Genomic DNA, 16,196 nt, shown 5'->3' on the forward strand with positions numbered 1-16,196 from the left:
TACAACTACATTAAATAATATTTTATACTTAAATTCCTCAAAAAAAAAAAAAAAATGTTTTGGACAGATTCAGTCATATAATAAGAAGATTACATACAATTTTAAGGAGCTAGAAAATGATTACTATTTATATTATGTAAATAGAATACACATTGAGTTGGTAACAGTTTTTTGACTCTTATTTAATTAATAGATTATTTATTTTATAGAATACAAAAATAACGAGTTTAACAGCAAGCAATTTAATGCATTTAAGTATACTAATTATTAAAAATTGAAAGCAAATGGCATGCACCATTTACTAAAACGGTAATATTTCAGATAACATGATATTTTTGAATGTCAAAGGGATAAATTTTAGCGGTTTTAGATGGATTACAAATTGGTTTTTGATGATTATAAATTATTACAAATGATAATAAATGATTACCGCCAACTTTTAATTACCTGTAAGTCGAACTTCCATAATGTCATGCTGCGATAACGTCACTACAGCACTTCCACATAAACGCTTTGATTTGAGTAGTTGTGAGTGGGGATTACAATTTTTCGTTTTGTGGTTACAAATGATTACACATGATATTACATAGTTTGACATTAATTAGTTTATATATTTAATAAGTGGAGGTACCAGATTTATCCACCCAAAAAAAAAACATATTTTACCAATGACTGAGTCACATGCATATGTGTAGTTAGGGGTATGTTATTACCTATACTTTAATAGTATAAAATATATTATCGGCTATTGCATATTCGCATGATATTACAATCGATTCTCGGCAATTCGAAATTCTCAATATTTTGCACACACACAATTCCCCTTCAAATCAATAATATATAATAACATTAATAACAATAACTCTTAATGTTTACATAATTGAAAATTGAAGTAAGTAAGCATCAGGTATGTATGTATATTGTATATTATTGTAGTTTCTTTAATGTTAACTACTAAATTAAAGTTAACTTTTTTAACTTTTTTAAGATAACTTGAAATTTTTAGTAAGTTGAATTTTTTTCCTCCGTGAACTTAGAATTACCCAGAGTCGACTGTATTATGAATATTATCACTTAGCTGCTTCCAACCAAGTCTATGGAGCCGCCAATGGGTAGAGAGTGCGACTTATACTAGTATAGAAATAATATATTAATATGTTTATAATTACTAATCGACAATAGCGACCGACAACAGCGCACGTATACGTAATTAATTTTAATAATAAATTACTGCTATACTAATATTTTACCGTATTGACGATGCTGCCAGTAGTCCAAAAAACGTACATAAAAACGCAAATCATGCGTACCCACACACACATACACAAACACATTTATGTGTCTTTGCTTATAAGTTATAATGAACTTATTCAGAATAGCTAGGAGTATAAAATTAATTTTTTTTTTTTTTAGGGAGTGCGATCGTTCCGTCGTCTAAATCACTGTCATCGACGATAAACTTGCACGTTTACGATATGTGTGTATAATACTATAATATAATATATCATATACTTAAGGACTATATTATGTACCGATATTTATATTATAACACAAACACCTTTGATGTCAGACATTGGTAGACAGTGGTCACTTCTTACTGGTTAGTACGAAACTTACTTATGAGTTATGAGGTAGATAAAAAATGATTAGTTTTAGAACCAATAGGCGAATTCACAGAATAAGATATGTTTTAATATTGTAATTAATTGACCTTACATCATAATTTACACGTTAGATATGATATTTATTTAAACACAACAATTCGTCAAATTAACTTCAATACAAAATTAATATTTATTTAGAGATAGCTATCTCATTAGTGAGATTCATTATTTAATATTCTAATTATATTACATTTTTATTTATTAGTATGTAGGTAATAATATATTACCTATTCGTAAATAACTTATATCATCAATACATAATTTATAACACGTGTTCACTTTAACAATAACTATCGACCATCCCCGCAACTATCAGACGTGGGTACTAAAAATTTTGATTGGTATGGAATTGAAATTATTTAATACATTCGTATTTATTGTGAACTCTGAAATCATATCGATCTTATATACATGCGTACACGTGAAATTTATGTCTCGTACACGCAGTGGCGTGACGAATTTTACATTTTCCAAGGGCTAGTCAAAGTCTAGTATTTCACCCGATAAAGACATTTAAAGTAAAATTGTTATTTACCTGTCGTAGTAAATACCAAAATACCCACTAGTTGGTACTAAATTCTTAAACAGCCACCCTTAACTTTTTAAAAAGCCCAGAGACGACTATACCATTGGATTATCCTATTCGCCTCGCCACTGCGTACACGTACTCGTATACTTGTTCATCATTTCACGGCGGACGGAATGGATTTGTTGAACACCGCGTGCGCGATGGCGCGCTTCAGGAACCATAGTATCAGCAACGCCGTTGTCAGTGCAACACATATGTCCAACATGAAGTGGCTAGTCCACGACGAGTCGGCCGACAAAGGCCGGATGTTGGCTTCAGTACCGTGTCGAATCAAATACTCGACCCAGTAGACGACGGATTCGGAGGGCGTCATGGGGCGGTCTCGGAACAGGGACGACACCCGTTTGGCGTTTTCCGAAAAACTGAAAGAAAAAACACACACGTGCGTGTAAGAAACATATAACAATATAAAATTAAACATTACAAAAAATATATTATGGTAAATGTCGAATTGTAGGTGTGTTTATAGTGTAGGACGTAGGTATATACCTACATTTCTTTTATGTATATAATACGACCGACACAATATACCTGCACTCTGCAGGGGTAAAACGAAATGGTTGGTCTACAATCCACCTATGATAGGTGGATTTAGACTGGGCTACAGTAGCTACGCATTGTCCCCACCTCCCAAATATATGTGTACGATAGACCTCCAAATCAATTTTCACAAATTAAAATATTTATTTTAAGTGCCTATGTATTTTTAGCATATCCTTTTAGATATTTCTTTTAACTAATATTTATAAAATAAATAGATTCACAAATATTATATTACATAATATGGTTAGCAGCGGCTAATAAAATATATTTGATTACTATTGTACATACAAACCTATATTACTATATAAACATATTATATTATAACTTATAAGCAATTTTCATAACACACCACAAAACACAAAGTTATATTGCTGCATAATTCCAACTTCCTCTCTTTCAATATTATATAATAACATGTTACATAATTGCAATATATATTATTTTTTTTTTTAATAAATTAAGATTATTATTATTATTTATCACTATTCACTATAGTATAAAAATATACCGCTGTATTCCTGACTTTCTGTTTAATAATCTACAGTAGTACAACAGTAAGTACTTAAATCAGCTTACTAAACCACATTTTATAGTTAGGCGTTGTGCCGATATTATTCGGTTATTTTTTGTGTGCAGATTGAGTTATCGTATCACCATCGCAGCGTTTTCAGTTTGGTTTTGTTTGACGACTATGATACTCGAGGGGTCCCCGAAACACGTGACCAAATACCGAAGGTGAAGGGTGCAAAAATAACGACATCGCACCCATACAATGTTAACGGGGTGCGTTCAATATTGTTTTACGCCGACGCTATTATATGATATAATAAATTGATAATATATATTAATAATATATGAATCTATTTGGGACTACGGAGGGCTTATTTACACCTCCCCGATGTATACGAGAATTAATCTTTTATACGCACCGTTTGAATGCTTGTTTAGTGTTATACGTTAATAGTTAGTAGATATAGATAGGTAGGTACCGAACTATTCGAAAACGAAATAATACTTCTATATTTTATACGAGTTGCTTACAGTTAAATTTAATTTTTACTAAAATAAACTCTTATTTTTTACTTTTAAGAGTAATAATTATCACGATCAAAATAATAATAACTATTATATAAAAACATAAGAAAAATAACACTTCATGCGATGTAACATTATTTCTATTAGTACGTAAACAAATATTAATAAAATATTAAACTATATATAGATAGGTAAGCATATCAAAATATGTCAATATTGATGCTGGTACGTGATTCATTGACGTTCATCTATTGAGTAACCATTAGCCACTGGTAGGTATACGTTATTCTCAGTTCATTTACTTAAACAAATTAATTTTATACTAAACGGAAGCTTATACCATGATATTTACTCCTTTAAACATATTTAACGCTTTGGCACGAATGGAGTTAATTTTAATAGCTTTTACCCACGCATCATGTAAGATGCGGATACATATACCACCATGAATGATGAAACACGTGTATTATTTATGAATTAAGGTTATCGTCTGCTAAACATTACTAATAAGACAAATACACCACACAGTAGTGATTTTAGTGAAACTTCAAAGGAAGACAGGGGATGAATTAAATTAAAGTAAAAAAAGGATATGCTAAATAATTGTTTTTATCTTCTTGCTTTAAATTTTAAAACTTTTATATTAACCTATTGATAACTATCATAAATTATTATTTTTTAATATTTATACATTATTAAAAAGAACTCACAAAGTCCCAAGGGCGACCGTATCTATCAAAACCATCACTGATAAGGTAAAATGTACGTTATTCTTGAAACAAAATAATAAGTTAGACCGAATAAGTTGTTTTAATTTGACAAATATTTTGTCTTTGTTATTAATTAATATATCTATTATGACAGATTTATTGATGTAGATTTCCATCTATTACTAAAATAAGATTTAATAAATGTAAATAGCCTACATAAACTTTTCTTAGATACATATCATAAGCTAAATTACCTAATAAATTATATTAAGAAATATTAATAATGCTATATAATATAAATATGATTTAAGAATTATATGAGCGATAATTAGATATCAGTGATATCACATATTTTTATACATTTAAAATATATAAATATTACAAACACCAACCTAATTGACTCTGACAGACAATTTTAGCATATCTTTTTTTTTTTTTTTTTATTTAAATAATGATGATTTATTAATGTATTATATTTGTAAAACCACCGATAAAATTAATCTAGTTAGTATTGATAGTACCTTTGATCTTTGATTAATCGGTTTATGGCTTCATATAGTGTTGTTCGAGTCAAGTTATTGATTTCCATAGACAAAGCCATACCGAGGTCCACTAGGTTTTGAATGTTTCTCGGCTGATCGTAAAATAACGGCATGCCAAGTACTGGAACTCCCGCGCTTACAGTTTCATATATTCCACTCATTCCACCATGACTTATGAACAATTTTACATTTGGATGTTCTAAAAATTCAACGTTTAAAACGGATTTAAAAATTCATCATTAATATACTCAATCAAATGCTTTGATGAAACGTTTCGGCTGATAATTTTTTATATAATGATAGGTACATTTTTTAAAAATTTTCGTGGCTTTACATATTTATGTATTACTAAAAATTTTAATTTAAAATCGTAACACGTTTTTTTAATCTCTCTCATCGACTCGTCTGCATTTATCCAAATAAGTATTATTGAATTTTATGAATAAAATTTTGAAATTTCTACCGTAGTACTATACACAAATTATAGTTCACTGAAATATTATTTCATTGGGAAATGCTGTAATGATTTAAATAATTGAAACGATGTAGATTGGATTCTAAATTATTACCTAATATTCAATAAGTTTAGTTATCAATATAATTAACGATAAATTTTAATTAATATAACAAATATGAATAACTCTAAGTATATTTATTTAACTCACGTAATATAGCACGTTGCGGTAACCATTTATACAACATCACATTTTCTGGCTTATCGGGCATGTGATCGTTCTCGTACTTCCAAATAATCGTTTGGGGAAGTTGGCTAAACACGATTTTAAACGCTTTTAATACATTAGCGGGTAGTGTATCCATAGCCACCAAAGAACCAAAAGTAAATACTATTACGCCAAATTCATTGCTCTTGTCCAGCACATCTGATAAATCCTCCAAGAAAATAATATATATTCAAATAATTAACAAAAACACTTTTAATATAATTTTGAAAACATTAGAACTATTTTGTAAAACTATCCGTATTATTATTGTAGTTAATGTAGTGAAGCTGTTTTTTTTTTTTTAAAAGAGCTAAAGATTGAAAAAGTTCATATAATTTATTTGGTTTTTATGGACCTGACTAGACGCTTTTTTCACAAAAATATGATCAGTGTTTATTACGTGAAAAGTTATTAAATGCAACACAGTTACCGTGCAGTAAATAGAATCAAAATAGGTACTCGTTACGTATTAATAATATAAATTGGTGTAGATACAACATGTTGTATTCGGCCGATGTGACACAATATTACAACAAAAATGCTATAATGTTAAAAATAACGTTATAAAAATTAAATATGTGGTGTCAATGGAAAATGGTCTAAATCTAAAAAGACGTAATACACATCATATTATGTATGTGATTATAATAATTATTAATAATTTAAAATTGTAAAGGAACAAAACTATGGAAGTGTCACGAATGCAGATTTTTAAAAAACTATAGTGAATATAATAGACCAAAAGCAAATAAATCAAATCAAAATTGTTTGTACTTCAGTAACCTAACTCATAGTTTACAAGTAAATCGAAGAAGATTTTGGAAATCTGTAAATTCGTAAATTAAGGCTATATAATATGACCGGGAGAGCTAGTTTTAAACTATACACTCCTACTAACACTTTGTCCGAATTTCACCGGACAACCAATTCGGAAATCAAACTCTACAAAACTTACTGATTTCCTGCGTAGTTTGGACAAAGCGAAGTATTTTTTTTATACAGGTATAAACCTGCAGTATAACACGGTACTCGAACGACTCGACGACGGGCGGGCGATGATGAGACACTTACTCCGGGAAGCGGTTCGAGCGGCCGGTTCAGGTGTATGCCGCCAATTTCCAGGACGTTGGGTCCGATCGGCCGGGCCGGTTCTATCGAGTGGTGAGTGTTGACGAACAACATGGTGTGCCGGTGCTCCGGCCACCGGCGGTCGCGGCCCGCGTCGTTGTACCACCGCACTAGTGCGGTGTGAGCGTACACCAGTGCGTTGGCCAGCCGGTGGCCGAACGTCGCGGGTGTCGGCCGGTCGGCGAGCAGGGCGCCCAGGTACGACGGGTGGTCGGGGGCGCCCGTGGCCACCGGCATCCAGTTGACGGTCGGGGACGGGACCACGTAGACGGCCGGCAAGCCCAGCCTGTCCGGCAGCGCGGACATGCACTCCGAGTGCAGCGACTCCATGACGACGGCGTCGAACTCGCTCGCGCCGCCGCCGTTCAGTATGCCCTGCATTTCCGGCATGTCGGAAATGTACTCGCACACTCGCTGCGCCCGGGCGGTGGCCTGTCCCACCATGAACGCGTTCGACCGGAAGATTCTCATCACGTGCGCGTATTTCACGTCCCTGGCCGTTTGCAGTAGTCCGCCGGCCAGCGACGACGACATGTCCACGTGCGTGTAGTTGGGATGCGCGGCCAACCGGTCGGTGGCCGGATGCACGGCCGTGCACACCACCTCGTGCCCGGCGGCCAACAAGCTCTCCAGCACGGCTGACATGACCGTCCAATGGCTGTATCCGGGGCTGGGCTCGCACGCCAAGATCCGGTGACCAGCGATCGTCGACAAGCAGCCGATCGACCACAGCAGCGAACCGACGACGACCGAACGGATTGCTCCGGAACGCATGTTCTGAAAAAAAAAACGATTCACACACGCTTTATATAGATTATTATTTTCCTTATTTTTTGGTTCTACCGTTTGCAGCAAGACCGCGATGCCTATTTCGGAATTACTGTTTAACATCATACATTTTGTACTGTATAGAAAAACTGAAGTTTTTTATTCATTCGGCAACAGAGTAAAAAAATTCTATTTTCCGAGTAATAAGTTTTGTTCTAATAATGACGGTATAACGAGTAGCCACTAGCCAGTATACAGATAACTTGCAAATTGATTTCTCAAACGATTTTTGTTATTATTCAAAAAATATTAATCGTCAACATTTAAAACATTCTACAATAATTTAAATTTCCGTTTTCCATACACAATTTGTTTTTTAAAAACTTAAGATTAATTTTAAGTTATTTAATAGCACTTGAAATTATTGAATTTTTATTTATAGGTATAATATTATATTGATAAAAATGTTATGCTTACATTTAAAAACAATATTTCTTATAAGTTGTGCCTATAGTAATTAAAAAATATCTACATAATAAAGGCATATTTTTTAAAGGCTTGAAATTTTCTAACTACTTCGAAGATTAAACATTGGAAAAAATCACTAAAATTTACAAATTATTTAGTACCTAGCTAAAAATATATAAGATTTAAATTTAATATAGCTATAGCTTGAAAGTTTAATGCAAAATTTCTTATAAGTAGTTTTTACAGAAACCTAAAGATATCTAAAATACACAATATTTTTTTCTATAAACATAAAACGTATATTTAAAATATTCAAAGTATACCTATAAAATTAATTTATAATCTAATCTTATTTTATTGATAAATATTAAATAGTGTATTTTAAAGAGTTATAAACAGAGATTTAAAATGTTATAATATTGAAATTTAATAATCTTACCTTAAAATGTTATCGTGCTGGATATGAAAATAAACAATCTGAATTCCAAGAAAAAAGTGGTGAATTGTATAGAATATTTTTTTCTTTCATTTAATGTAAGTAATATTTTATTTGGTTTTATGGTTAAGCATACACTGAATAGGAACCTAATACAATATTATTAATCAGTAGTATTTTACTGATTTTTTAATATTTATGAGGGAGTATTAAGGCTATCATTGATAGATTAGATAAATCTATTTTTTAAATTTATTTAATATAAAATTTTTAAGTTTGAAAATTTTAAATGATTGATTGTGTAATATTATGTAAACAAAATAGTATAGCAATATTATTTTGGTATTACAAACGATCGTACAGTATATTATTACCAAGTTGTAATATATTTAACTGATTAAAAACATGCTAGCTTGATAAAATTGTATGCTTGCGTACGTATTCGTAATCGTAAAATACCTATAATCACATGGTCCTAGTTGACCCCATGCACTTCGTTACCCGTTAAAAAATGCCAACTCTATAAAATGATTCAAACATTATTTAATTTGTTATTTAATATTTGGATTAATGGTGTTCAAAACTTAAACATTTTCATTGACCGTTTTGAATCTCAAAAAACTTGTGCAAGTACCACTTTAAAATGCGAATTTTGAAAAAAAATTTCTTATTGCATACTAACTTTATGATACAAATATAGGCACCATGTTAACTGCAAACCTCGATCTATCATTATTTAGGTTCTACGTTTATCAGTCAATGAGTTAGTCAGGTTATACTATAGCGATTCTACACGGCATTGCCCGCAAGACCGTCTCGTGATTATTCGAGCAGTATATTATCAGATAGGCCAGCGAGGTGTATACGTAAGTTAATAATTTCCAACTCCTAAGTTTCAAAGTTACACAAATTTTTTTTTTACTTAATCCAACCTACGGCGGATAAAATGATGTGCCATCTTTTATTTTTTTATGTAGCTGGTTGAACAATCTGATTTATGTATCGACACATTTACTTTTCACAGTGTTAAATTCATACCATCCTTCCGCAAACGCACTAAACAGATTAAAAAAACGTCGTAGAATCGTTTAGAACAGTAATAATATGGAATATCTTGGAATTTAGAGTCCAAATTAACGAAATACCGTTTTTTTGAAAAAATCACTTTATGTTAAATACTTGGGGAAGGAGTAAGTTTTAAGACTCGAAATACAACATATAAGATCAAAAGCGTGGCCTCATTAATTTAAATTTTAAAAAACGTAAAAATTTTGAAATTTTTTTTCCTTATTTCACTCTCGGCCACTTGTTGTCGGTTTTTTCAAAAAAATACTAGTTTTTCGTAATTTTCACAGTGTTAAATTCATACCATCCTTCTGCAAACGCACTAAACAGATTAAAAAAACGTCGTAGAATCGTTTAGAACAGTAATAATATGGAATATCTTGGAATTTAGAGTCCAAATTAACGAAATACCGTTTTTTTGAAAAAATCACTTTATGTTAAATACTTGGGGAAGGAGTAAGTTTTCAGACTCGAAGTTCAACAAACAAGACCAAAAGCGTGGCCTAATTAATTTAAATGCATAAAAACGTAAAAGTTGTAAAATTTTTTTTTCTTATTTCACTCTCAGCCACTTGTTGTCGGTTTTTTCAAAAAAATACTAGTTTTTCGTAATTTTCACAGTGTTAAATTCATACCATCCTTCCGCAAACGCACTAAACAGATTAAAAAAACGTCGTAGAATCGTTTAGAACAGTAATAATATGGAATATCTTGGAATTTAGAGTCCAAATTAACGAAATACCGTTTTTTTGAAAAAATCACTTTATGTTAAATACTTGGGGAAGGAGTAAGTTTTAAGACTCGAAATTCAACACATAAGATCAAAAGCGTGGCCTAATTAATTTAAATGCATAAAAACGAAAAATTTTGAAATTTTTTTTTCTTATTTCACTCTCAGCCACTTGTTGTCGGTTTTTTCAAAAAAATACTAGTTTTTCGTAATTTTCACCGTGTTAAATTCATACCATCCTTCCACAAACGCACTAAACAGATTAAAAAAACGTCATAGAATCGTTTAGAACAGTAATAATATGGAATATCTTAGAATTTAGAGTCCAAATTAACGAAATACCGTTTTTTTGAAAAAATCACTTTATGTTAAATACTTGGGGAAGGAGTAAGTTTTCAGACTCGAAATTCAACACATAAGATCAAAAGCGTGGCCTCATTAATTTAAATGCATAAAAACGTAAAAATTTTGAAATTTTTTTTTCTTATTTCACTCTCAGCCACTTGTTGTCGGTTTTTTCAAAAAAATACTAGTTTTTCGTATTTTTCACAGTGTAAAATTCATACGATCCTCCCGCAAACGCACTAAACAGATTAAAAAAACGTCGTAGAATCGTTTAGAACAGTAATAATATGGAATATCTTGGAATTAAGAGTCCAAATTAACGAAATATTGTTTTTTTGAAAAAATCACTTTATGTTAAATACTTGGGGAAGGAGTAAGTTTTCAGACTCGAAATTCAACACATAAGATCAAAAGCGTGGCCTCATTAATTTAAATGCATAAAAACGTAAAAATTTTGAAATTTTTTTTTCTTATTTCACTCTCAGCCACTTGTTGTCGGTTTTTTCAAAAAAATACTAGTTTTTCGTATTTTTCACAGTGTTAAATTTATACCATCCTTCCGCAAACGCACTAAACAGATTAAAAAAACTTTGTAGAATCGTTTAGAACAGTATAAATATGGAATATCTTGGAATTTAGAGTCCAAATTAACGAAATACCGTTTTTTTGAAAAAATCACTTTATGTTAAATACTTGGGGAAGGAGTAAGTTTTCAGACTCGAAATTCAACACACAAGACCAAAAGCGTGGCCTAATTAATTTAAATGCATAAAAACGTAAAAGTTGTAAAATTTTTTTTTCTTATTTCACTCTCAGCCACTTGTTGTCGGTTTTTTCAAAAAAATACTAGTTTTTCGTGTTTTTCACAGTGTAAAATTCATACCATCCTTCCGCAAACGCACTAAACAGATTAAAAAAACGTCGTAGAATCGTTTAGAACAGTAATAATATGGAATATCGTGGAATTTAGAGTCCAAATTAACGAAATACCGTTTTTTTGAAAAAATCACTTTATGTTAAATACTTGGGGAAGGAGTAAGTTTTCAGACTCGAAATTCAACACATAAGATCAAAAGCGTGGCCTAATTAATTTAAATGCATAAAAACGAAAAATTTTGAAATTTTTTTTTCTTATTTCACTCTCGGCCACTTGTTGTCGGTTTTTTCAAAAAAATACTAGTTTTTCGTAATTTTCACAGTGTTAAATTCATACCATCCTTCCGCAAACGCACTAAACAGATTAAAAAAACGTCGTAGAATCGTTTAGAACAGTAATAATATGGAATATCTTGGAATTTAGAGTCCAAATTAACGAAATACCGTTTTTTTGAAAAAATCACTTTATGTTAAATACTTGGGGAAGGAGTAAGTTTTCAGACTCGAAATTCAACACATAAGATCAAAAGCGTGGCCTAATTAATTTAAATGCATAAAAACGAAAAATTTTGAAATTTTTTTTTCTTATTTCACTCTCAGCCACTTGTTGTCGGTTTTTTCAAAAAAATACTAGGTTTTCGTATTTTTCACAGTGTAAAATTCATACGATCCTTCCACAAACGCACTACAAAGATTAAAAAAACGTCGTAGAATCGTTTAGAACAGTAATAATATGGAATATCTTGGAATTTAGAGTCCAAATTAACGAAATACCGTTTTTTTGAAAAAATCACTTTATGTTAAATACTTGGGGAAGGAGTAAGTTTTCAGACTCGAAATTCAATACACAAGACCAAAAGAGTGGCCTAATTAATTTAAATGCATAAAAACGTAAAAGTTGTAAAATTTTTTTTTCTTATTTCACTCTCAGCCACTTGTTGTCGGTTTTTTCAAAAAAATACTAGTTTTTCGTAATTTTCACAGTGTTAAATTCATACCATCCTTCCGCAAACGCACTAAACAGATTAAAAAAACGTCGTAGAATCGTTTAGAACAGTAATAATATGGAATATCTTGGAATTTAGAGTCCAAATTAACGAAATACCGTTTTTTTGAAAAAATCACTTTATGTTAAATACTTGGGGAAGGAGTAAGTTTTCAGACTCGAAATTCAACACATAAGATCAAAAGCGTGGCCTAATTAATTTAAATGCATAAAAACGTAAAAGTTGTAAAATTTTTTTTTCTTATTTCACTCTCAGCCACTTGTTGTCGGTTTTTTCAAAAAAATACTAGGTTTTCGTATTTTTCACAGTGTAAAATTCATACGATCCTTCCACAAACGCACTACAAAGATTAAAAAAACGTCGTAGAATCGTTTAGAACAGTAATAATATGGAATATCTTGGAATTTAGAGTCCAAATTAACGAAATACCGTTTTTTTGAAAAAATCACTTTATGTTAAATACTTGGGGAAGGAGTAAGTTTTCAGACTCGAAATTCAATACACAAGACCAAAAGAGTGGCCTAATTAATTTAAATGCATAAAAACGTAAAGGTTGTAAAATTTTTTTTTCTTATTTCACTCTCAGCCACTTGTTGTCGGTTTTTTCAAAAAAATACTAGGTTTTCGTATTTTTCACAGTGTAAAATTCATACGATCCTTCCACAAACGCACTACAAAGATTAAAAAAACGTCGTAGAATCGTTTAGAACAGTAATAATATGGAATATCTTGGAATTTAGAGTCCAAATTAACGAAATACCGTTTTTTTGAAAATATCACTTTATGTTAAATACTTGGGGAAGGAGTAAGTTTTCAGACTCGAAATTCAACACATAAGATCAAAAGCGTGGCCTAATTAATTTAAATGCATAAAAACGAAAAATTTTGAAATTTTATTTTCTTATTTCACTCTCAGCCACTTGTTGTCGGTTTTTTCAAAAAAATACTAGTTTTTCGTAATTTTCACAGTGTTAAATTCATACCATCCTTCCGCAAACGCACTAAACAGATTAAAAAAATGCGTAGAATCGTTTAGAACAGTAATAATATGGAATATCTTGGAATTTAGAGTCCAAATTAACGAAATACCGTTTTTTTGAAAAAATCACTTTATGTTAAATACTTGGGGAAGGAGTAAGTTTTCAGACTCGAAATTCAACACATAAGATCAAAAGCGTGGCCTAATTAATTTAAATGCATAAAAACGAAAAATTTTGAAATTTTTTTTTCTTATTTCACTCTCAGCCACTTGTTGTCGGTTTTTTCAAAAAAATACTAGTTTTTCGTATTTTTCACAGTGTTAAATTCATACCATCCTTCCGCAAATGCATTATAAATATTGAAAAAACGTCGTAGTATTATTTATATTAATTATAGTATGGAATATCTCCGAATTTAATTTGATAGGTCACAAAATACAATTTCTTTTTAAAAAAAATCACATTATCTACAATACTTGGAGAGTGAGTAAATTTTCTGATTCAAAATTTTACATATAGGCTCTAATGCGATCACCAATGATTGTATTTGCATAAAAACGTAAAAAACTTAAAGTTTGTATTTCTTTTATAAATCATCTCAATTTGAATGTTATGCTGAAATTTCGTTTTACAATATTCTAATATATCGTATATTATAACATATTAAATACATTTTAATTTTTTTATTCACTGAGTTTTTTTAAGTTATAATTATTGTTAGTTGTTTAATATGTGAAGTTTGATAAGTAAAGAAAATGTTCTTTCTTACTTGTTGCATATTTTTATGATTTTTACTGCATATCATATATGCATATTTGATACATTTTAATGCATAAAAACCGTGCTTGAATTTTTGTTTATAATATTTACGGCGGCCGCGCCCTTGGCAACATAGTATGTTGGGGAGGCCGATAACAAACTTACGCACTCGAATGCATTAACGAAATTGTGTATAAGTATATAAAATGTATACACGTAATAATTTTTTTTTTGCCGATTTCAACCCCTTAAATTCAAAATTTAAAAAAAATTCTTTATAATATTAATCAATCTTCAAAATTTTAAGTCTATAATTTTTATATTGTCGAATCTGCGTTGATGATGAATGAATGGAATACTTTTATTTATACATATATAATATAAATTAAGTAACTTTTATTATACTTTTTAAATAAACATGATAACTATATATGTTTCACCATAAATATTATTGTGAAATTTGATAAAAATATAAAAAGGTTAGTATTTTATTATTTTACTATCTTTATAAACGTAGTATCTACTTGAATTAGCATAATAAAAGACTCATAGAACTAAAAAAATTATCATTACTTTTAATGATTAAACTTTTGCTTATTTATTGAGGTAATAGGTATAATCATGAAGCCCCCTCCGCATTTGCTAACTATCAGTAATAAACTAAATTATTACAATTTAGTACCAGCATATCAGTAACACAACTGTTTATGGAGAGATTTAAATAAATATTTTTAAATAATATATCATTTATTGATATAAATAATTATTTTAATTAATTTATGTACCTATAACTGTTTTGTATTTGTGACTAAAATACAATTATATTTCATAGCTTTTATGCAGTATCATAATAAATAGTAATAATAAGCTTATCGATTTAAAATATCCAAAAAAGTAAGAATACAGTGTATATGTGTACTATACATGTGATGTGAGAATAAATGTTTTAAGTTAGTATGGACTTGAAATTTAAGTATTGCAATTAATAGAAGCAATTGTATGATTATCTCAGTTCTCGATGTTCATATTTTTATATAATTTTCAGATTTTTTTAATGTATTTAAATTTTCTTAGTATAATATTTTAGTCACTAATGAAATAAAAAATGAAAGATATGATAGTTTGACAAAAAACTATGTGTTTATTTTTACAACTCCTTGAAATATATATCTAAGTTAATCAATAAATAATAATCACCCAGCACTAAGTGTTATAATTTATTGTATCATGCTATCTTAATTATATAAAAAAAAAAAATTCATATACAAATAAATAAATGTATAAACATGGATTTTAAAGGATTTCAAAGATTAATATTTGTATAAGTACAACGGATGTGAATACTTTCGTAAGCTTTAATTTTTGGTATAATAGACAATAGTAATGTGTTATGACTTTATGAATAATAAATTTATTTTGGCATTACAAACAGAAATAAGTATTTACATTTTTATTGCTCTAAATAATAATTTTAATTCTAAATTTTTTGTAAATCAACAATAGTTTAGTTTTTCCGTTATTTTGTGTAACTATTTACTTCATTAGCTCTACAATGATTTTAAAAATGTAATCAATCCTAATTAACAACTTACACTTGTAATTTAGATGTTCTAAATATTGAATGTTAACACTTCAGGTGCTTATAGTTTCAATCTAGCAAATAACGATACATAAAACATATTATTTTAGTGGGTTGTTTTATTTATTTCAATATTATTTACTTTCTTTAACAAATATGTATATAAGCATGAGTGCTCTTAAGTTATCAAGTTTGTTTGAATTTCTTCATATGTATATGAGCTTTTTGATTTCATGAGTGTGTAAACTAT

At 29.8% G+C, this 16,196-nt stretch overlaps 1 protein-coding gene across 3 annotated transcripts; it reads right to left on the bottom strand.

The window, feature by feature from the left end:
* Nucleotides 1-1,670: 1,670 nt before the first annotated feature.
* LOC114120701 (UDP-glucosyltransferase 2) lies at nt 1,671-8,844 on the bottom strand. Of its 3 annotated transcripts, none has more exons than XM_050200869.1 (6): nt 8,609-8,844; nt 6,877-7,710; nt 5,749-5,974; nt 5,063-5,282; nt 2,341-2,615; nt 1,671-2,066 (listed from the first exon to the last, which is right to left on the bottom strand). In XM_050200869.1, the coding sequence occupies exons 2-5, from the start codon at nt 7,705-7,707 to the stop codon at nt 2,348-2,350; spliced, it is 1,545 nt and encodes a 514-aa protein (XP_050056826.1). In that variant the 5' UTR covers nt 7,708-7,710; nt 8,609-8,844; the 3' UTR covers nt 1,671-2,066; nt 2,341-2,347. The 3 variants fall into 3 exon arrangements, with proteins under 3 accessions (XP_050056826.1, XP_050056827.1, XP_027838491.2); XM_050200870.1 differs by having other exon boundaries at nt 1,671-2,050; nt 2,333-2,615; XM_027982690.2 differs by having other exon boundaries at nt 1,671-2,050; nt 8,609-8,841.
* Between the last annotated feature and the right edge of the window lie 7,352 nt (nt 8,845-16,196).

Source organism: Aphis gossypii, chromosome 2 (assembly GCF_020184175.1).
Source record: "Aphis gossypii isolate Hap1 chromosome 2, ASM2018417v2, whole genome shotgun sequence".
NCBI lineage: Eukaryota > Metazoa > Arthropoda > Insecta > Hemiptera > Aphididae > Aphis > Aphis gossypii.